The sequence below is a fragment of the Carex rostrata genome, chromosome 4 (genome assembly GCF_964058835.1).
Source record: "Carex rostrata chromosome 4, lpCarRost1.2, whole genome shotgun sequence".
NCBI classification, from domain to species: domain Eukaryota; kingdom Viridiplantae; phylum Streptophyta; class Magnoliopsida; order Poales; family Cyperaceae; genus Carex; species Carex rostrata.
The window spans coordinates 13,471,537-13,494,381 of NC_135921.1; the positions used below are offsets into that span (position 1 = coordinate 13,471,537).

Genomic DNA, 22,845 nt, shown 5'->3' on the forward strand with positions numbered 1-22,845 from the left:
AGTAAAGATTATTTCGTACCCGTTGGTTACCGAGTAATTATATATTTGTGATTTTTTTTTGCTTAATAAAAAACTATTACTTAGAATTAATTGCATATTTATATTTTATATTACTAATTGTGATTGCATATGTAAGACATGATAAGTTTTGATGGTTTATTTGTAAAAATAATGAAACTATTATATTTGTATTATTCGTTATTTGTTCATTACCGTTTCGTGACCTGCTAATTTTAACGGGTATGGGTAGGGCAGGGTAAGAAAAATTATTAACGAATATGGGTAGAGTATGAATAAAGTCAATTCTTAGTAGATATAGATATGAAAATAGTTTCACTCTACCAGTATCGTACCCATTGACACCCCTAAACTTGGGCTATGCATAAATGGCTAAGTGCAAAATCGGTTCAACTTTTGCGCAAGCTCTACTATATCACATTTTATGAGAAAATTTTCAGTAATTAAAAATAATTAGTCGATAAAGTATTTAGAGAATGTTTATAATTTTTTAGTAAGAAAACATCCCTTAATAAATAGGCATATTACAATACAATTATTTTTATATTTATATCATTTTAATTTTGAACTTCTAATAATTAATATAGCACCACCATCCAATCAATCAGATAAATGTAAATCATTCAATAAATCTTTTATATACTTGAACAATTTTCTATGAGACAAGTTCAAATACCTTCATCTTTAAAAATCTAATTAATGTTCGTTCAATATCTCAATTGACGCCCATCTTCCTGAAATTTGTATTTATACCATATTTCAGAAAAACAAAAACAAAAACCACTTTTTCTGAGGAATTCAAAAAATAGTAGGACCGCCAATCTACGACCTCATTCTTGGAGGAGTGCAGATTGAATTAGAGGCTTTTTTTATTTTTCGAATTACTCAATTTCAGTAGCGTTTTGGTTTATTTATTTTTTTAAATGGTATTAATAAAAAATTCGGCCCATCTTCGTTGTAATTAACAAAAAAAAATTATATAATATCCAATTAATCCAAACTCAATTCAAGAGATATAATGTTTTTATAAGAATTTTAAATATATTCGACCTGTTAAATAATATTGATTCCTTTTTTTTTTGGCTCTTACCCTAGGATGAATAACGGATGAACCTTCACAGATTATCACAGTGCAACATCCAGGGAAAACATACGCAAGTTGACGAAACATCGTTCCCTGTTGTACCAGTATACCGCTACTGTCTATAAATTCATCAAATTCTCATTTTCGATATAATTCTTTCTTTGCTTCTTTGGTTATCCACAGTTAACTACTTGAACTAAAAGAGACCCTCCAATGGAGACCTGGGGAATTGAGCAGTGCTTCTTGATTTTCTTGATGTTCTTTTTCCTCTGTACTAAAAGACTATTCGATAAGCCTTGTATGGAACCCATTAACAGGTCTGAGAAGCCATTGAAGGAAGATCCTAATGGTAATAGGTTTCAGAGAGACAAACCCATCCGGGAGGAGTACTGTGATGGGCGCAAGTGGCAGCACATTTATGGGCGATGGATCGTTGTCTGGCCCCGGCCACCACACCGACCAAAAGAGATGAAGGAGTCAAGATATCGTCATCATCATCATCGCCATCGCCGCCGCAAACTTGTTGTTCAGAAAACAGGTCTTGAGGCGATACCAGAGGGACTAGAGAACGAACTTGAAACTGAATCCAAACCTGAACCCGAACTTGTTGGATCTTACAGATGTGGCACATGCTGGTGGATGCAAGCGCTGTGTTTAGATGATCCGGAAAATGAGCTGGAGCATCCTGCAACGATTGTCAGTAAAGTGCCACGACGAACTAGGGGCTTCAAGAATCTGTTTCTTGAACCTTTCAGATGCTGCATTGGTGGGGATCCAGTTGATTGACAATGGTTTGAAGTTATTACTTTTCAGTATAATTTTCTTTCAAAATCAAAACCAAGCTTTGAAATGGAATCGATGCAAGTTGGATCAAAGTGATCAATCTCTGGTGCAATTTTTGCTACTGGCTTTCTAGCCTACATTTGATTGACAGGTCAAACATCCTTGACCGATTTTGTAAATGGGGTAATTGAAAACTGTCACCTGGATGTGATTGTAATTTTTAAATCATGGGGGACAGATTCTAAACAATGTGCAAAGTTAAGATGTTTTTTGCATATATCATATACTGCCAAAGTTTTTTTTTTATGGTGTGGACAGTGTTAATTATAACATATATCCCTTTCTTTCTTTTTCTCTCTTTGGCTTTGTAAACATTTTTTTTATGTTAATGAAATTCAGTAGGCTGTTCGCCTTCTACTTCAAATAAAGAAATAAATCATGTACAATTGTATAATTAAGGATAACTGATAGAGAAATTGATGCTCGATAGCATTCTTTGTGACCTGATTAGATAGAAATTCTAAAGAGTACAAGGAATAAATCCAGTAGTAAGATATTCCACCAAGTCACACATAGCAAAATCCTACAATATGCGCAGAGATGCAAGGTAAAGCTGGAAACTTTGAATCATTTTATTAGTACAGTATAAACATATAAGAATTACATACAATGGCCAAAAAGCAACTGTCATTATTTACCAGAAAACTCGTATGGATACATCAAAACCTCTGGATATGAAATCCATTTTTTTCCTGTGTCTCGTGAGAGATTGACTGCATAAATTAGAAAACAAAATTACAAGATACACAGAAAGGATTGCAGCAATTTGCCACATACTTCATTTCAGATTGCTGATTAAAGAGCGCCACCAAAAAGCTTACACTCAACCATCTCAAGCAGTCAACTCCCAAATCATGGGAAAGTAAATGAACCAAAGGAACAATTTTGTGACGTCTCGTCTAAGCACTTCATTCCGACTTCAGCTCACAATCTCAACAGCATCCGCTCCCCCATTATTAACTTCACAGTCACAGTGAACCAAGCAATTATCTGTCTTTTCATCAGCTGCTAGTTCAATATTCTCTGCATCAGCTTCAACTAATTTATCATCTAAAACTTCCACTGATTCATTGCTTTTCTCATTTTCCTGACCTTGAACCTTATCTACAACACTTGCATCATCTTCTCCCCTGTTGTTTTCACTACCTGAACCAATTTCAGGAGAAACCGGTGTAATTGGATGCACCATCACACTATTTGGTGAATTAGAAATTTCATAATTACCATTAACAATCCAACCATGACCAGGCACAAACTCGGCTGCATTAGGGTTCATCGCTGTAGGAGAAGAGCCACTGCCCCCATCCACAAATGGCTCACCATTGACCAAAACAGGCTTATTACGTGTGCCCCGGTGACCAGTTCGATTGTACCCGCCTGCAATTCTAGGCCCATAGGGGACCCTTGCCGTGGCAGACTGGTGCAGGTGCTGCTTACGAACTGGTACAGTCAGCATGGGAGGCACATTTACCGGGTGTGGTAGGATTCCTCCATTTTCTTTGAAACCTGGCAAGGGAAAAGAACCATAAACTGGCACCATTGATGGGTTAAATGGCGGTGCTGAAGCAGAGAGTTTGCTACTTGATTCCTTTTTGCCACCTTCAGTTGGAGAAGGTGGCTTTTCAGAATCGCTTCCACTTGTGATTTGTGCTTGATCCTCATTTTTGCTTTCCTTTCTAATTTCAAAAGAATCAGCCTTGCTTTCAGGCATAGGGGTTGTTTCTTCATTCAGAGAAACATCTTTATCTTCCTTGGATTCTTTTTCTACTTTATTGTAATTCAATGATGCCGGTGATTTCTCCGCCACAGGCTCCACTTTAACCACATCCCCTTCAATATCTGATCTTTTCACATTTGGCTTGGTATCCACAACTTTATTTTCTTCTCTCTTTTCAGATTCAGAATCCTTACCCTCTATAGATTCCTTCTTCTCAGCATCTTTATCTTTAGTTGACAGCTCTGAACCTTTTTCTTCCTTTTTTAAGCTATCTATTTCATCAGCCAGTCCTCTTTCATTGGACCCCACAGTTGCAGCTTCCTTAGACACCTCAACATCTGCTGGCTCTTTTGAGTCCTTTTCCTTTGGCAACTCCTCTTGTTCAACCGACTTAACCAGAGTACCAGGGGCTGCCAAGGCTACTTCTTTGTATGACAAAGCTTTTCTCTGTGCGGTGGAGGAGACCAACTTGGGTGCAACTCCACTTGTTGTTGTTGCTGGACTTGCAGGAGTTGATTTGGCATTGGGAGATTTATTTGAACTCCCTTTTATAGCACTGAAGCTGGAGCTCTTCACCAACTTCTTGGAAAGAGAGTTAGAAGAACTGGAAGGGCTTACCATCACTGGTGCTTTGCCTTTTATCCTCCCATTCTCAGTATTATTAAGTACTTCGGTATTGGTATTGATCTTTGCCAAACTAGGCCTACGATTTGCATTTGCAGAAGGCTTACGGTTCCCAGTGAACCGACTTTTGGGAAGAGCCTGCTGCCATCCCTCATCGGATATGTCCTCTTCAGTGAAATCATCTTGAGAGGTGGTTAGGGAAGATGATACATGGATGACTGCTATATTAGATTTTTCTTCTTTGGATCCTAAAATCTCTAGTTGGGTATTGTTTTCTTTGTTGTTATCTTTTGAGCTGTTTTCTACAGGCGAATCTTCTTGTTTTGGTGTTTCATTTGGTTGCTCATCTTCTTCGTTTGCGTCAATCTGATTATTACCAGTTTTTCCTTTGATCTAAAATACAAGTTCCATTAGTCAGTTTTCTTCTATAAGATAGTAACACAATTGGATGTCGAAATCGTATGATTACATAGAAAGGAAAATAAAAAGGCTGAACCTTAGCACGGGCTAATTTCTTTTGGAGTTCTCTAGCTTTAAGCTCTTCATCAGGATTAATATAATCCAAAAGATCTGAAACACTGGCAAAGATACAAATTGTAAAGTATAGCAGTCGAGAGCTAGTTTATATAGTATAGAGAAGTAAATTAGTAGACAATCTAAGATGCAAAAGAGCAATGTATTTAGTCTTACCTAAGGTGACCTCTGCTGGCAATTGATGCATCAGGCTTGGGAGTGCCATTTCTGGCAGCCTCCTGCTGCTCTATTGCTTTGGATTCAAAGTATTCTAGCCATGCAGCAGCATCCTGCACAAGCGAAACAACAATCCACTAAAACATATAATATAACGAGAGAACCTACTCAAAGAATGTGATGTCGTATTGCTAACCTGTGTGCGGAGATCTTCTGATCCTAGCTTAGCTTGGAGTATTCTGAGAGTGGTTTTCTCATGTTGTACACTTAATGTGTATGCTTCCATCAAAGACAAAGCGATTGCAATGGCATGGTAACTGGCTGCGGTCTGTCAATTAAATACATATAAGAAAGGTCACCCTTGACAAGTAGTGAAAGTGGAAATTATATGTGTGTGAGCGTATGTCTTGTGCGTGTGTGAGAGAGAGAAACTTCAGTCTGTCAATTAAATAAATAAAGGAAAGTTCATCCTTGACAAGTAGTGAAAGTAGATATTATCTGTGTGTGTGTGTGTGTGTGTGTGAGAGAGAGAGAGAGAGAGAGAGACCTGAATGTGATCAGCACCTAGCAGTCTCTGGTTGCATTTGAGAGCCTCATGGAGATACCTCAATGCAACATGCACATTTCCCAATCCTTCTTCCATCATCGCCACATTGATGTATGTGGCAGCAGTGTTAGGGTGTGAAGGACCACAAGTCAGGTGTAACAGATACAATGCACGGTTGACATACCTGAGTGGTCAAAAGTAGACACCCTTTTTTACTGTTAAGGATCCACATATAACAATTCATTTCAAAAGTATAAGAGGTAAAAAAAAAGAGTTTAATCTGATCAAGACATGTTCATTGCTTCTGAAAATTGCAAGGTTATTAGAAAACAACTTACTTTAAGGCAAGTTCAGTATGTTGAAGACGATAGTAGAAAACAGCAAGGTCGCCATAGCTTTTCATTGTATCAGGATGATCAAGGCCTAGTTCCCTTTCATTTATATCTAAAGCCTTCTGCTGGTATATTGTTGCCTGTTAAGATTAATATAATTACAAAACATTAATTTTTTTACTTATTTCTACAAAATACATTTTTTTTAAAGGCTTGGCAGAGGCTGAAGAGCAGTGGGACTGCAATTTAATAAAATTCAACCACTCCTCATTTTCAGTAGATACCAAAATTTGGAGATTTAGCTACTAAATATAATGTGTCTTTATTTCACAATGGTGTTTCAGTGGTTGTGGACATGTGTGCTTTACAAAGGCCTGGGGATAAGCATGTTCAATAATTAAGCATTTGGCCATTTTTTATCAAAATGAGCAAAAAAAATTGTTTGTTTCCAGTTGAACCAGGCACTGAAACCCATAATTTCAACAGGAAGAGCCCATGAGAACAAATATCATCTACATAATATTAAGAGTGAGGCTATGGTACTATGCTTAGCGCAGATTGGTCCGTACTACATATCAATATATTTGTTTTCAAAATCTAAATAGTCGATTTTAGCAGTTCAACATAATTTTCATATGAAAATGTAGTCTCAAACTAAAATTTTATATTTTTTAAGAATTCTAGACCATTCTAAAGTAGCAATTTTCTACCTATCTAAAAAAATAGTCAAACAAATTCTAAAGAATATAAATTTGATCTGCAAGTATATTTTCATATGTAGATCATGTTGAACGGTTAAGATCGATTGTATGGACTTTGAAAATGGAGATATTGATCCATATTACAGACCAATATGCACTATGCATGGTACCATAGCCTCACTCTCATTTAATATCACTACAACCATAAGGATAACAGGAAGGGAAGCATTGTTGAAAAGTAACTGACCTGATTGAAATCTCCAGTATGGTACAGAACTACTGCCAGCAGGCTATATGCTCCAGCCGTCATCCTGTGGTATGGACCGCAAACAGCTACAAGTTTTGCAAGTGCCTGCACAATGGAAACAGAGTTGAAGCATTGTAGAAAGGAAATTAATAATTTAATATGTCTACTAAATAAGACATCACTAAACTATGTCCGTATACTTCTCTTGACTCAGAGTTGAATTTCTTTGGACTCGTTCAAATCACGTTACCAATATAATCTTCTTATCCAGTACAGCTTTCTGGATCTGCTTAAAGCTTTGATGTTGAATTAGAGGATGTTCATTTATTATTATTATTTTATGAATGCTACGAGTCCTCTTTGACAAAACCACAGAAGGCATATAAAATTGTACTTGTGTGAAGCCTTGTAACCCAAATATTAAGGCATTCTTTGAGAAATATCATAACTGTGAAATTCATCTCAACAATAAAGCATTTACATGTAAATTAGATCTGAATTTATACCTTTGTGCCGTGGCTGACAGCATCTTCTAACTTTCCTTTATCCAAAAAGGTTTTGGATGATTCCAAGAGAGTTCTTCCATCTGCAGATGAGCATGCGACATGCTATACCAAAAAGACAAAAAAAAAAACATTTCAAAGCTTCAGATTAAAAACTCACAATTATACGAGTCTAATTTGATATTTACTAAGAAAAAATTGAAATTATATTTTGCACCTTATAGACAGGGACCAGGCTGATAATATCAGATATTTTGAAAGGATATGGGTCTTCCATGTCGTAGTCTCGAGTAATCAATTCAAGTCCTACCTGCACCATTACACAAATCAATTACGTAAGCACTCACTGCGTACTTCGTTGAGTTATTTTATTAACCAGAACGGAAAAAACTTAGTGATAGAATGTACACCTTACCTTGTGACAAAGGCCGCGCACAATGGTATACTTTCTCAGATCAAGGGAATATTCATCTTTCCATTTACAATCAAACCTCTTCTCTAAGAAAGTTACAAGCCACTTTTTCTTGAGACTTTTCTCTTCAGATTTAATGTCGGGTGAGTCTCCAAGCAGGAGATTTAAACAAGAAGCTATAACTCCTGCTATGTTGTTTATGTCATCAACTGCAGCCACAACAGCCCGCAATACATGCTTAAAAGCTCGAATTATCATCTCATGAACACAAAGGGACTGTATATGGGGAAGCTTTTCTGAAAGCTCAACCTGCCAAGAAATAGCATCCTTTTATTGAAAAAGTACTAAAAATTTCACAACTATAACAAGAAAACATAGAAAACTATTTACCACACGACCCAATGAACGCATTTGGAGGCCTCGGGTGTGCATAAAGTCCGTCAGTGTTCTTCCATCAACTGGAGAAAGCTCAAGTGAACCAAAATCAGCTACCTGAAATAAAAAAATGCAGTATGCATAAGATGTAGGTTTGTATCACCTGAAGTAATAAGCAAGGATCAATAAAGAGTTGGCTACATAGACTTACCAACTTTGGCAAAGCAGTATCCTCATAATATCTGTGAGCCATCTCAATTATTTCATCTGGCGACTGCAAAGATGCAAAATTTCTTAGTAACAAAATTCCTCCATTCTATATTGAAGGTTAAAACTCAATTTTTTTATGCGTCCATCGTGTCTGCACATTTTAAATACTAAGAAACAAAAATTCTAAAACATAAATCACAAATAAAACTGTTAGAAAGATTTACATCCTCTAAGAGAACAAGAAAATTTACAACAGTTTGGCTTCATATTGATCGAAATCAGGAACTTTAAAAATGGATATTCAGACATTGTTCACATGAATGGACTTTTACAAACTCTTTATGCCTTCAAAACAGATTCAAATGTCATAATTTTTATGTGTGTAAAAAAAATGATATGGATCACATTGAACAGTTTTATGTTGATATTTGAATTTCAAATTTGATGATTTTTGAACTTTTTAAAAAGGAGCAACAGTGGGGCATTTGAACCCTTCTCTACGAAAGTTCCTCAATATTACAATCATAGATCATTAGAAGGCCAGTCCAACTACATGCAAATACTGGAACAAGACCTAATTTGTAGAAAATGTTGCTGATAAGATGATTAGCATTTACTTATTGTGTGTTATGAGTACAGTTTTAATAAAAGGGCACAAAAAGCCAAAGCAAAATTTGGAAAAATCAGGATCAGACAAATGAAAATTTGGCATAAATAATTGTAAAGACTTGACAACTGACGAGCATGACACAAAATTTGGAATGCTCGTCCTTGCTGATTTATTCAACTAATATTAGAAACGATTTTGAAAATCCAATTATTTCAAGTTTTCAACAAAGCATCATTAATTTGAAAAGGAAAGAAGACCTTATTATGGAGGCCAGTCTCAGATTCTTTTAGCCGAGCAAATGCAGATTCAGAAATTAGCTTACGCAACTCAACTTCCTTATCATCTTTACCATTACTTGCATCAATTAAACTGTTAGAAGTTATATCATTCGAGTTGGAGTCCGCCTTATCCTCTGATTTCTTTCTTATTTCCTTTAACTGCCCAAATTTCTTCCCTAGTCCCTTCACAGTCTGCCCAGTTTTGGTCTCCTCAATCTTCTTTGGCTCACTCTTCTCATTCTGTAGATGCTGAACCCAGCATGCACCAAGTTCCCATCTGATCAATCTTTTATCTTTATAAGACTCACCTTGTAACTTTGCAATGCTATCAGCTAGTATCCTTCTTAGAAAGGATGTAGAGGAGTGCATCTCTTCCACATCTGCATCGTGAGATAGGTATGTCCCACCGGGTGAACTACTTGCTGAGTTATTTAGAAGCATTCTTAAGCTGATAAAAAAGAGTAAAAACATGAGTTTCCTTGAGGAAAGATGATGTCAATTTTTTTTTTTTTCTGAATAAAGAGATTTAGAGAAGCTATCATTAGAACCTCAATCCAATAACATGATATGCATGTACTCAATGAAAAGCTATTTTAGGCCAGAAGGCCCAGAATGTACAACAAAATATTCAAAGTACATTTTCTGGCAAATGCAGAAACATAATAAAAATGTGAACTACTTACCTATTGACATTTAAAGCATTGCTGCCTCCATCTGGCTGGTCTTCAATGTAAATATCCTGCTCTGACAGACTAACTTCAGCCAGGGTAGCCCCAACTGGTACTTGCACAGTAGCTGTATATCCACAATACTTAACACCTACTACACCAAGAGTAGCGATATCCTGGAAACAAAAGAAGCAATACCTAAGTATGAACTCATCCAACAATTACTCATAAGCAATTATGAAACAGTTATGACATATGAGGATTATCATCAATTTCTTATTGAAAATTCATAAAAAAACATAAGATTCTTACATGAACAGTGGCACTCTCATCAGCTGTGATCCCCTTCAGCAAATTCCTTCGTGCAAGTTCACCTACAGACATCCCCAAAACATTGCTTCCATCCAACTTGATTTCAGACTTGCAACTAGCATCCGCCGCATCCTTTCTAACCACAATCCTCAAATCCCCAACCTGCTCATCGCACACAACCAAATCACTACTCCCATTTGGCAGCTTACTTGACAGCTGACAGCCGGCAACAGTCTGCTTGATGGCATCAACAGCTTTGAACACCGCAACATCCACAAAGAGGCTGTGGAGAAGGAATGCCTTTCGGTCCCGTACTTGCCTCTCCTCAGGTGTCTTGCAAGGCATGGAAGCCAAGATTGTGAATTCCTTGGCCCAAGGCCGGTTATCATGCTTTCCATCTCGTCCCTGGCTGCCGCCCCCTCCACCCCATGCCTCGTCTTCAGTCGGGAGAGGTGGGAAAGTAGATGGAGAGTCGGCAACAAAGGGAGGAACTACCCATGTGTTTGCTCTGAAGCCATATGGGAGATTGCCAAACTGAAATGAAAATGTAACTCTATCATTAAAAAGGCAAAACAAATGGAAGAAATATTGGATACAATATAAATTAGCTAGTTTGTATAGATATGATACCTTGTTGTGTTCAACAAAAGCTTTCATGAGAGCTTTATATGCCTGTAATTAAGGCATAAATATAAGTAAATCTGAATAAAAAGATTATAAAGTAGAATAATTCAAAAGGAAGATAATTTTCTTCTACTCACACCATCAAATGCCCGGCTAAGTTGCTGCAAAAGGCCAACTAAAGAGTGGTTAAGGAGGGCCCGCTTTCCGGCAGGGTAGAAACCGCATCGTGATGCCACAATTGTCACTGGCTTTCCTTGGCAAACTCTCACCTAGTAGTGAATTCAAAAGGATAATAACAATAAACTAAACATGATTAAATAAAGACAAACTAACAATAAAACTAAACATGTTTAAATAAGACAAACACAACTCCCTTCAATGGAATCCTGGAGCAAAATTATGAAAACTAGGGTTGAATTTATATAAATTTCACAACAAATATTAACAAAACATTAAAAATGTGCTGCTAAACTCACATCAAGCTGCCAAAAGTCGTCTTCTGTCTTATCATCCACGAATGGACGTGAAGACCTCCTTACATCTACAAACAAAAATTAAAAAAAAAATCATAACAAAACTCCTTTCGTTCCGATTCTGCACGAATTTAACTGTATAAAAAGAGAGAGAGAGAGAGAGAGAAAACATTACAATGAATAGGAGAGGAGAGATTGGAGAAGGAGAAAAACTCGTAGAACTGGCCAAGCTTGGGTGGAGGGTACAGCAGTGGCTCTTCTTTGCTACCTGGAACTGGAATGGCGTTGCATCCTGTCTTATTGGGCCCGATCGTGGGTTTTGGTTCGGTTCCGGAATGCGTGTCCTCGGATTTTGTCCCGGCGGCGCTCTTCGTCGGGGCAGGACCGAAGGCGGTCGTACAGGCGACGATGTCGAGGAGGCGGCGGACATGGTCGATTGCTAGCTCTTCTGTGTAGTCCTCTGTTGCAGTGAGGGAAATTTAAACGAGATTAAAGGATAATATATCAGTTTTAACTTGTTAGACAGTGGCAAAAGGATATTCATGTCACCTAAGGTAACAGAATATTTCTGTTTATATCTAAACTGTCCGATAAGAATCCGCACGAATATTAAAGGTATCCGTTCATTCCACCCCGGACCGGATTGGATCGGATTATAATCGGACGGTGTGATGTAAACAGAAATTTTCTGTTACCTCAGAGGATTGGTCTCAACAGTGGTGGTGTGTGTTAAGCAACTTTTATCTTATCTACCCCTGTAAACTATCAAATATCGCTCTATCGTTTTTATTATAATTCCAAAAGTTGAAAGGGCGATTTTACAAAATCAGTTTAAGAACAAATTGTTCGGTTTTAGTGTGCAGCATTTTTGAAATTTTCAGGTGGCCTGCAATCGCATAGGATTTAATTATTTTCAGTTATAGTATTCAAATTCTCATTGCCCATACTAATATATTTAGAACAATTATATTACTCCCCCCCATTCCATCCCCCCACCATCCCCCCACTCTATCTCTCTCCAAATTAGTTTGATCTCATTTTGATCTCGTTCGTATTTCTCACGATTTATGAAAAATTTTGCGAATCTAAAATCACGAACGTTTTCTACGTAATTTTCTCTTTCAAATGAGATCCATGATGACATACTTTCGGACAACTCGTTACAGAAGTATTTATCCCTCATCATGCAAGTATTTATATCTATACAGACATATGAAAATATTACTATCAATTATTATAAGTATTTATACTGACATATGAAAGTATTAATATCATGTATTATAAGTATTTATACTGACATATGAAAGTATTAATATCATGTATTATAAGTATTTATACTGACATATGAAAGTATTACTATCAATTATTATAAGTATTTATACTGACATATGAAAGTATTAATATCAATTATTATAAGTATTTATACTGACATATGAAAGTATTAATATCATGTATTATAAGTTTTTATACTGATATATGAAAGTATTAATATCATGTATTATAAGTATTATATGCAAAAAAATACTTTCAAGTATAGATATAAATACTTACACGATGAGGGATAAATACTTCTGTAACGACTTGCTCGAAAGTATGTCATCATGGATCTCATTTGAAAGAGAAAATTACGTAGAAAATGTTCATGGTTTTAGATTCGCAAAATTTTTCATAGATTGTGAGAAATGTGGACGAGATTGAAATGAGATAAAAAAACCCACCTCTAAAAACGTGCATGGCCCCCCCATGTGATTTGAGATTCCCCTCACCCTCCATGAAAAAAATGTGCATGGTCCCTTAAATACTTTCGTACTTAGAGATAAATACTTTCGTTCTTAGAGATAAATACTTCTGTACGTAAGTATTAATACCTTATGAAAAAAAAATGACAGCTGGAGTTTTTTGGCATTTTGTGCGAGGTTAATTGCGGGGTGGGAGGTGCGAGGTTAATTATCAGCCTCCATATATTTATGTTGTAATAACTTTCCAATTTTTAAACCCAGTTTAGCTTTATATTTTTCAACCTTCCTGTATTTGGTTAGTGTAATCTAAATTAACTTTTCTTTTGTAAACAAAAAATTTCATAAATAAATATGTTCTATGTTTGTAATAATCACTTCTTATGTTACTAAAAGATATTTTATGTTCATCATAAAACCGATGATAAAAGAAAATAGAAAGAATCCGACTTGTTAAAATGGATAAAAATATCTTTACAAATCAACTGGAATTTTCCATTTAGATAATGAGGAAAATAAAAAATTTATGTTACACATCTTTCATCTAAATTTTAAATTTTTTAATATTTAACATGTAAAGTATTTACATATGTACTCACAAACGTTTGTAACTGATATGTAGAACATGTAACTTTTATATTTCTTTTAATAAATATAAAAGTTACAAGTTGGATACTTTGTGTAGAAAATGCAAATTTTAAAATTTTATTTCTAATAATATAAAGATATAAATATGTTTATCATCAAGTGTAATATTTTTCAAAACATATATGCACAAACGTCTTAAATGGAAATAAGTGGTGCAATTATATATCCCTTCTCAAGTCTCAACTGATGAAATATCCAAGTAATTTGCTCAAGTATTTCAACTAGAACCATGGTTGGGGCTTATTATTATTCTTTGTTATGAACAATTTTTTATATAAATAGAGACAAAATTCTAAAATAATGTTTTCTTGATCATTTACGTTGATATCATGTAATGTTTTATCCATGAGAATAACACAAAATTTAAAATAGTGTTATTATTTTTAGAATTTTTTTGAGAATAACACAAAATTCTACGTGCCATTTCGGTAAAAAATAATGATGGTAAAACTTGTGAAAACACTTCGGACTGAAATGGCATGAAATGACATTTCGGTTCTTATGATTTTTGTAAAAATCAAAGCAATCAAAATGGTTTGGTAAAATATTTTTTTTATTTATGATTTTTAAAAAAAATTCCTTTTTGAATCGACACTATTTAATAGAATAAAAATCAAATAATTTATAGTAGTCTGAATATTACAAGATTATTAATTTCTCTTAACTATTTCATATATGCATTCTTCTTAAACTATTCTCTCACACTAATTCGATATTATTATTTTTTTCACTATTTCATTAACGATTCAAACACAGTACAGCAAACTTTGTTAGAATAAAATACTTGTTCATTTAAATATGAACAATTTATATGCTAAGTATAAATACTTTTAATATATAAATAATCTTAATGTCAATCTACACAAAATATAAGATAACAAGTATAATTTTAATTAATTCATGCTAATTTCATTAATTTGGTACCAGTTTGATTGGATTAAATTTAGTACATTAAAAGATTAATTGTTACCTTCGACAACGGTGAGGTGGCATGGTTTAAGGGAAGCTATTTCCACAGCATCCTTCAATTGAGCCCCTCGAACCTGTTAATCAAGTGTGAAATAAGAAGCACGAATCTCAAAGCTACTTTTATATAGTCTAAAAGCAATTCATGCGCCAGTGGCATTTACGAATTTTTTTTTATAAACCATAATTAATTTTTTTTTATTTTTGAAGCCAACATGATTTTTTTTTTTACAAAAACCATAAGAATTGAAATGTCATTTCGATCCAAATCTTTTTTTTTTCGGGACCGAGATAACAATTCAGCCCGAGAAACTTTCACAAGTTTTACAATATTTTTTTCGAAATCTGTGAAAACAGTTCGGACCGAAATAGCAATTTAGTCCGAAAAAAAAATACTTCAAACCGAAATGGCAACTCGGTTCTTATAATTTTTGTAAAATTCAAAGCAGTTGGTTTGATAATTTTTTTTTTATTTATTTATGGTTTCTTAAAAAATTCGGCATTTACCTCGTGAGACAAGGAATAATTTGTCAGGTGGCAAGTGTCCACGTGTACAGCCAGGAGCTTTCGGATGTCTAGAATCCGGTCCGTTGATATTCCCTAATAAAGATAGAAAAAATTAATTATATATATTTTTTATTTACATTCATTTGATATCTTGAGAACTGTTGTTTAAAATAAAAAATGAAAAATGTAGATGTGTTCCTCAATCAACTTGGAATTCGTTTAGTCTTTTATATATCAAACATACATTTTAAAAAATTTGATAGTGGCGTTTTAATGATTTTATGGTGAATGGTCAATCAAAATTTGAATGGATTTTTAAATTTTTTGATAGTGAAGGTATCAAATTAAATGTACTATTAAAATTAGAGATACCCATAGGGCGAGCAAATAAAATAAAAAAATTGGTTACATGAAATGGCCTATTTCATTCTTCTATTGCGTTGGTCAATAAGTATAAAAGAATTAATGCAATTACATTGTATTGTAATTTTTTAGGTACATTTTGACTGCGTTAAAATGTATTTATTTTCCGTATTTTTATCATCTCTTTCTTTTGCAATTTAATGAAATAAAATCTAAAACTTAAATAAAAGAAAACCGTGAGAGATAACATACATCACTTTTATATTTTTCATGCAATTATCAAAATAAGGTCAAGAGTGTAATAACTTTTATATGCATAGAAAAGGCAATAGAAATCATATGTAACAATTTTGTTCTTATAGAGTAAGGCTTATGTGCTATAAATAATATAAGGTTTTTAGCCACTATCTGTTTTTCAAAAAAATGATAATATAAGGTCTTTTGTGTTACTGCCTGAAAATTTTATCTTATAAACTTCAAACTTCAATCTAAGTAGGTCAATAAATTGGTGTTATAATAAACTTATAGAATACCAATTTTTACTATCTTTGAATTTGTTTTAGTATTTTTTATGATTTATGAAAAATGACAAAAAAATAGCTTAAAAATAAAAGAAAATTGCTAATGTTTTAGGTCATTTTTTGTTATCTTTCATAAACCATAAAAAATAATAAAATTTAATATTCTACAAGTTCATTGTATAACAAATTTACTAAGCTACTTAGATTGAAGTTTGAACTTTATATAATTGGTTTTCAAAAGCACAGAAGACCCATCCATAGCACCTAAGTCTTACTCTTCTTATATTTAGGCTCCTTGTTAATTTTTTTTAGGAACTAATAGCTCAGACCGAAATGGATTCCATTAATTCTATGCAAGGTTCTAAATAAAAGCTATACTGCACTATTTTGCGCTATAGCGGCGCTATATGAACATAGCACTGTTTTTTTAACCATTATGCTATGACGCGATAAACGCTATTTAAACCTTTGATTCTATGCTTTATATATATATACCAATGTTCCATTTTATACTAGGAAAAAAAATTATGAGCGCTGATCACTATTTCTAACCGATGTTTTATACAATGAAACAAATAAACTAGAGGATAAAACATGTACGAAATCTCACCATTAGTTGCTCGCGTAATTGCATAAAGCATCAATTGCATTATACACACACACACACAGAAAAATAAATTAAAGTATATAATATAATTTTTAGTGCATGCATTCTATGCTAGCTAACATGTGAAGAATATTTTCCCATTGTTAGATTGTTAGAGCAATTAGTGTAACAAGCCAAGAAGGCAAGAACATTACATAAAGAATAGAAAGATAAAACAATTAATAATTAACCTTGAGAGGGAGCTGTGTGTAATCCGGGGTTTCAACGGTAACATCAATCACTGTGGGTAAAACTGCAACAAGTCCAATTGAATTAATTCTCATATCAATTGCATTTCATTTCATTTCATAGTTAATTACCATTTTCACCGTTCCAGTAAGAAACATGAATTGCATGCATGCTTAGCTAGTTAGCTTGATGATGATATATATATAGAATCTTCATACTCTAGACTGCTTGAGTTCCTCTCCATGCATTGCGCACACACACACATATATATATGCGCATATAAATATATATATGTTTAATTACCTTTTTCTTCTTTCTTTTTCTTGTCATTCTTCGCCTTATGAGGTTTCGCCTTGCTTGCCTTGGGCGCCATTAATCCACCAAATTAAGTCTTTTAATTTGCAACTACCTTTTTCCTCATGTAAGACTCACATCTAAAAAAGGTGAAGAGGAGGTCCCAAGTCTCGAGAAAAGAATAAGATAAAGAGAATTTCTTTTTTCTTTTTTTCTTTTTTTCTTTTTTTCTTTTTCTTTTTTGATTGAGGTCTATGAAAAAGAAATAGTACCTTGGTGAGGAATGTTATAAGGAGAGCGTATAAGGTATACAAATGGGGATAAGGTTTTATGGGTATAATATTTTTCTAGCGGTTTAAGGTGAAAAGGAGAGAGCTTACATCCTCTCCATTATTTATTTCCTGTCGACAATAAAAATTCTACCTCTTTTTATTAATTTCCTGTATCTTTTTCATTTTGTTTAATTTGCCAATATCATTAATTTAAATCCCAAATTAATTACATATATGTTGACGTAAGAAGAGCGAGAGAGAAATTTGGCATTATTTAGTTCATCATAAATATAATAATGGATGCTCCAGTGTAGAGAAGAACTGGAGAGAAGGAATGAAGAAAGGAAATTTAAGAGGTGAAGGATGAGGGAAAGGATTTGGGCCTCAAGTTTTATGGCTAAAGTGCATTTCTCATCTGAACAAATCTCTCGCTTTCCATTCAAACTATCCGAGTCCCTTGCTCGGGGGCCTCCCTAATCTATCTATTTTGCGGTCCTCTATCTCCTCTCTATTTCACCATTTGCAATCTATCTATTTTGCGGTCCTCTGTCTCCTCTCGATTTCACCATTTGCAGTGAGACTTAATTGTGATAGTTACACTCAATATTATTAAATGCGATTTCTATGCAGTGTGCGAAAGATCACACGTACCGTATATATAGTATGTGGTTGTATATGCAGATTTTTATGAAGACTTATATATACAAATTTTAAAATGTGAATTCATATATATATAAACAAGTATGTGGCAATATGTTATGCAGTAATATGCAGTATTATATAAACAAGTATATATGTGGCTAAATATGCGGTAATAATATATGGCCGAATATGCAAAATCGCATATACTGACTGCATACAAATTTATATACAAATTACAATTGAATACGCATATGCAACCACGTATACGGTCGTATAGACTGCATTTTATTACACTACATCTCTTTATGCGCATGCTCTTTCTTTTCTTTTTATTTTTTTCCCCTTTTTGATATATTGGTCTCTGCGATAGTCTAACAGTACTTGTCTGGTCGTCTCCATAAATTTTGATGTTCACTGTAGATTCTACGTACATTAAGGGCCTGTTCGGAAGTTACTGTTCACGTGAGAAAAAAATTTAGCCTGAATTTTTTTTTCCCACGTGAACAGTAAAAATCAATTTAAAAATTTTGCATTCCTATTCCCATTCTCTTGATTCCGTCGAACAGTCCCTAAATTAGACACACAAATTTGTACATAGTTTGTTCTTTCGGACGCAATAAAATTTTGTATAAAAAATGAACCTTGTACTATTTTTTAAGGCACACAAGAATGAACATGGTACAATTTGAATTTGTACATGCATAATTCACACATTTCGATGCATCAAAATTCATGCGTGCAAATTGTACTAAACTCATCAAATTCGTATCAGCATCCGAATAATTCTTCTTCTTCTTCTTGTTTTTTTTTTTTTTTTTTACACAAACTTTGCCAATATCTACAAAGCACAAAACTAAAACAGCATGCCTAGAATGACAAACAATGAAAATGGAAATTGCTTCAGGTCAGTTTACGATAAAAAGTACTTACACGGCACTGAAAGATGGAGCCATAATCATAACGAGACAACAACACATCTGGGAGCTAAAGGTACCTCCCAAAATCAGAATTTCGACTGGTTAGCATGATAGCATCGCTTAACAGTATCTTAACGGCAGATAATTTGATTAAAAAGGAATGAACATTGGTCAACTGGTGCTCTATATATGTATGTTGTGATCAAATCTAGCTGGAATCTGTGCAACATCTGGTCGATGAGTACCCGATCGAATAATTGTTAACATCGTTCTGAATAAAATGCTAGTATCTTATTGGGTGAGACGACTCACAAATTTAATTTTTGGGATGAAACTATTTGATTTTTATTTATTTTTCCATCACATTTTTTTATTTTGAGTGTACCAGTTAGCAAACAAATATGATATTTATATATGTACCATAAATATTAAATGTGAACCTTTTATTTCCTTGATCGTCTTGTGATATAATATTATACATATAACTGTTGGTGAAGCATGTTTTGTTAGCCACCAACTCTTCTACAAGAATGGGACAGTATTCGCTAGGGATACTATCGGTATGCCATTACGGATATTTCTGTCACCAATAAAAAAAACACCTTTCTGTCGGTATACCCTCACAGAAAGTCACTTTTTAACCTTGCGAATATTGTCTTGTTTTTGTAATTTTCTTCTCCATGATTGCATACGTTATTTCAGAGTAACATTCACGATCGGACCGACCATCAAAATCACTCGAGTCGAGACATACAAGAGAATCGAAAATGGGGGCAACTATTTTCAACTTAATTACATTGATATTCTCACGAATACTTCTATCGATAATAATGATACTTTTAAAAATAATAATTTCTTTCAACTTATTCTTGGTAATAAATAGTTTTATTCTCTCGTGAATATCTACAATATTTTGTAATATATCTGTAATTTACATGACTCACGAAGATTGTGTTAATATATAACAAATTTTGTTGTGTTTTTATCATCTTTATTCAGCCCAAAGAAGGCCCAGTTCGAACTGGGCTTCATGTGATTGAAGAAAAGACAGGAAGTTCTCTCTCCTCCCATAGAACATTAGAATTTAGAACCACTGCTTAGCAAATCTGGCACGAATAACGGAATAAGCAAGCTCAATTATTCAGGATTCACATACCCACTCTTCTTGCCTCTGCACTGACAGTCTGACACTCGGCATATGCTTCCTGCAACATACCTTTCTGGTTTTGTTCTAAGTACCCTTTATTCCAATGATAATGCATGTGCCTACGGGCTTCTACCAAAAAAGAAAGAAAGAAAAAAGAGGGAAGAATTTAGAACCACTCGAGGTTCTAGAAGCATGCAAAAGAAAAGGAGAGCTTTTGAATTTGTTTGATATTAATCTATGTTACTATCATATTTTATATATGGTTTTGTATCGTATTCGATATGTATTGTATTGTATTGTCGTATTGTACATGTATAGTCATATTTGTATTGTTTTGAAAATTACTGTATCACCGTATTTGATATGATACCCGTATTATTATCTAAGAAACATAGATGTTAATCAAAATAGTACTTGTATGTTCGATACTAATCAAAATTACATTTTTTTTAGCATTTCACTTTATTCGGATGATACAACAAAAATATATATAACTCATACCGTCTTTTACTGAGTTTGAAATCCGGATAATTTTTATTGTAATAATATGGGTATTAAAATAATTAGAAATAATTAATGATACAAAATAGTTAGAAATAATCAAACCTCATAAAAATATAGGATGAATTAAGAGACGCAGACAACAATATTCTAATAAATTAATCTAAAAGTAAAAAGAAAGAAAGAAATCAAAGTCCTAGGGGTGTCAACGGGTACGATACGAGTCGGGTGGAGATATTTCCATATCCGTACCCGTTATGATAATGAAAAAAAATCTTTACCTTTACCCATCTTTTCGAATACGATATGGGTCGGGTAAACAGATAAAAAAGTGTCATTAGCATTTTGATTTGTGCTTTTGACAAAATATTTTTTAAAATAAGAAAAAAAAATTAATGAATACATCTAATTTAAATTATGAAAATTTAATAAAATATAAATTTTTATTGTATTATGTATCATCTTCATACAAATATATATCTATATATAATATTATTTTTAAAAATTATCTTATACGAAAACAGGTAAGATAACAGAAAAAAATTATTACCCGTACCCGATTAGCTAACAGAAAAAATCTTACTCTTATCCGTATTTTCGAATACGATACAGGTCGAATAAACAAATAAAAGGGTGTCGTTGACACCCCTACAGAGCCCTTAAGAAAAATAAATTCATATCCTCTGCATTAACTCAAAAAGAAATCTTTTGAGTTAATGAATTCTAATCAACCAATCTATTTTTAAATTTGCGCATACTAAATCGACATTAATATTAAAGGACTCTCTATATCATAAGCACGAATTGAATTGGCTCCGATAATTGAGATTTATTAACTCAAAAAATTTCTTTTTGAGTTAATGCATAGGATAGGCATTCAAGAAAAATAACAAAACAATTTCACGGAAAATAGTTGGGAATTTAGCGGCCACACTTTACGAAAAGTCTGCGGAGGTTTTGCGTGCGGTGCTGTGCGGTGTTTTTGATCTGATCCGTTTGTTTACAATCGGACGGACCAGATCAAATCTTGCCCGAATTTTAAAAAAACTCAACATTTGGTGAACCCTTAATTCAGACCGTCCGATCCGAAACGAACGTACCAGATCAAAACCACCGACAGCACCGTACGAAAATCTCCGCAGAGGATAGCGTTTCACACTTTACACGCGCAGCCCATCCCAATTTCACCAACACACCAAAACAAACCCTCAGCTCCAGCCCGAACCAAACCAGAGCGACATGGAGTTCACGGCCGCACAGCTGAAGGCGTACGACGGCTCCGACGAGAGCAAGCCGATCTATCTCTCCATCAAAGGCACCGTCTACGACGTCTCCACCGGGAAGTCCTTCTACGGCCCGGGCGGAGCGTACGTCGTGTTCGCTGGCCGCGAGTGCGCACGTGCCCTCGCAAAGATGACGAAGGATGAAGCCCATTGCACAGCCGATCTCGACGACTTGACTGAGAAAGAGGCGACAACGCTCGCTGATTGGGAGACGAAGTTCCAGGCCAAGTACCCTGTTGTTGGCCGCCTCGTCTGAACTGATAGTAAGTTGAAAAGGAATAAGAAAGCCTGTTTGGTGTGATCAGTAAATGTTTCTGTAACTATGTACTGAGCGTGGATCTGTCATAATTTGAATAATTCGTTTGTCTTTTTAATTTGTCTGGTAGTATCGATTTCACTGTTTCATTTGAAGTGTATTTGATTTCAATTATCCTTGGGCAATGAGGATTTGATTCCAGAGTAGAGAAGGAGATGGCATGGTTAAGTTAATTTTCTTTCTTGCTTGATCTGAACTTGAATATAGATTAATATATTATCTAATTTTCTTAAACAGACATTGTCAAATAAATATAGCCTATTTTTTTTTCTCAAAAAAAAACAAAAATTGTCACATTCCTGCATATTTATTCTTGCCTAATTTGAAAATTTACATTTCTGTCATTAAGAACTAGATTAAATTCCAATATTCCCTGTTTACAACATCCCGGTCTAATTCTCAATTGAGAAAGCTGGAAAAGGGGTCCGTTCCCATTTTGTTATTCATGCCAGTCCTAACTAGTGTTTTTACAAACAGTTCGGTCTGGTCCAAAACTATCGGTCCACGGGTCTCCCTGGTTCACGGGTCCGCACGGTTCAGGTTAGGCGGTTTAAATTTGGAAAGTTTGGCTCAAACCCGGTGCTGAGGACCATAGTTCAGACCCACATGGGGTGGTTCGGTCCGGTTCA

At 34.4% G+C, this 22,845-nt stretch overlaps 2 protein-coding genes across 2 annotated transcripts; one reads left to right on the forward strand and one right to left on the reverse strand.

The window, feature by feature from the left end:
• Positions 1-2,493: 2,493 nt before the first annotated feature.
• Positions 2,494-17,460, reverse strand: LOC144553475 (Tetratricopeptide repeat (TPR)-like superfamily protein). The gene is made up of 23 exons (XM_078301650.1): positions 17,148-17,460; positions 16,847-16,908; positions 15,126-15,218; positions 14,623-14,695; positions 11,444-11,728; positions 11,272-11,336; positions 10,933-11,064; positions 10,802-10,843; positions 10,172-10,705; positions 9,875-10,035; positions 9,171-9,639; positions 8,305-8,367; positions 8,109-8,210; positions 7,722-8,027; positions 7,524-7,616; positions 7,310-7,411; positions 6,804-6,908; positions 5,862-5,995; positions 5,524-5,707; positions 5,173-5,304; positions 4,977-5,089; positions 4,783-4,864; positions 2,494-4,679 (listed from the first exon to the last, which is right to left on the reverse strand). Exons 1-23 carry the CDS (start codon positions 17,215-17,217, stop codon positions 2,865-2,867), a joined length of 5,217 nt encoding a protein of 1,738 aa, XP_078157776.1. The 5' UTR covers positions 17,218-17,460; the 3' UTR covers positions 2,494-2,864.
• Positions 17,461-21,780: 4,320 nt separating this feature from the next.
• On the forward strand, positions 21,781-22,305 carry MAPR2 (membrane-associated progesterone binding protein 2). The gene has a single exon (XM_078301678.1). It carries the CDS (start codon positions 21,857-21,859, stop codon positions 22,154-22,156), a length of 300 nt encoding a protein of 99 aa, XP_078157804.1. The 5' UTR covers positions 21,781-21,856; the 3' UTR covers positions 22,157-22,305.
• Positions 22,306-22,845: the final 540 nt, after the last annotated feature.

Coding starts and splice junctions, on each gene's coding strand:
- LOC144553475 (XM_078301650.1), bottom strand. CDS start 17,217: ATGGCGCCCAAGGCAAGCAAGGCGAAACCTCATAAGGCGAAGAATGAC. Junction 9,640..9,874: donor AATGCTTTAAATGTCAATAG/GTAAGTAGTTCA, acceptor CTTTTTTATCAG/CTTAAGAATGCTTCTAAATA. Junction 7,617..7,721: donor TGCGCGGCCTTTGTCACAAG/GTAAGGTGTACA, acceptor GTAATGGTGCAG/GTAGGACTTGAATTGATTAC.
- MAPR2 (XM_078301678.1), top strand. CDS start 21,857: ATGGAGTTCACGGCCGCACAGCTGAAGGCGTACGACGGCTCCGACGAG.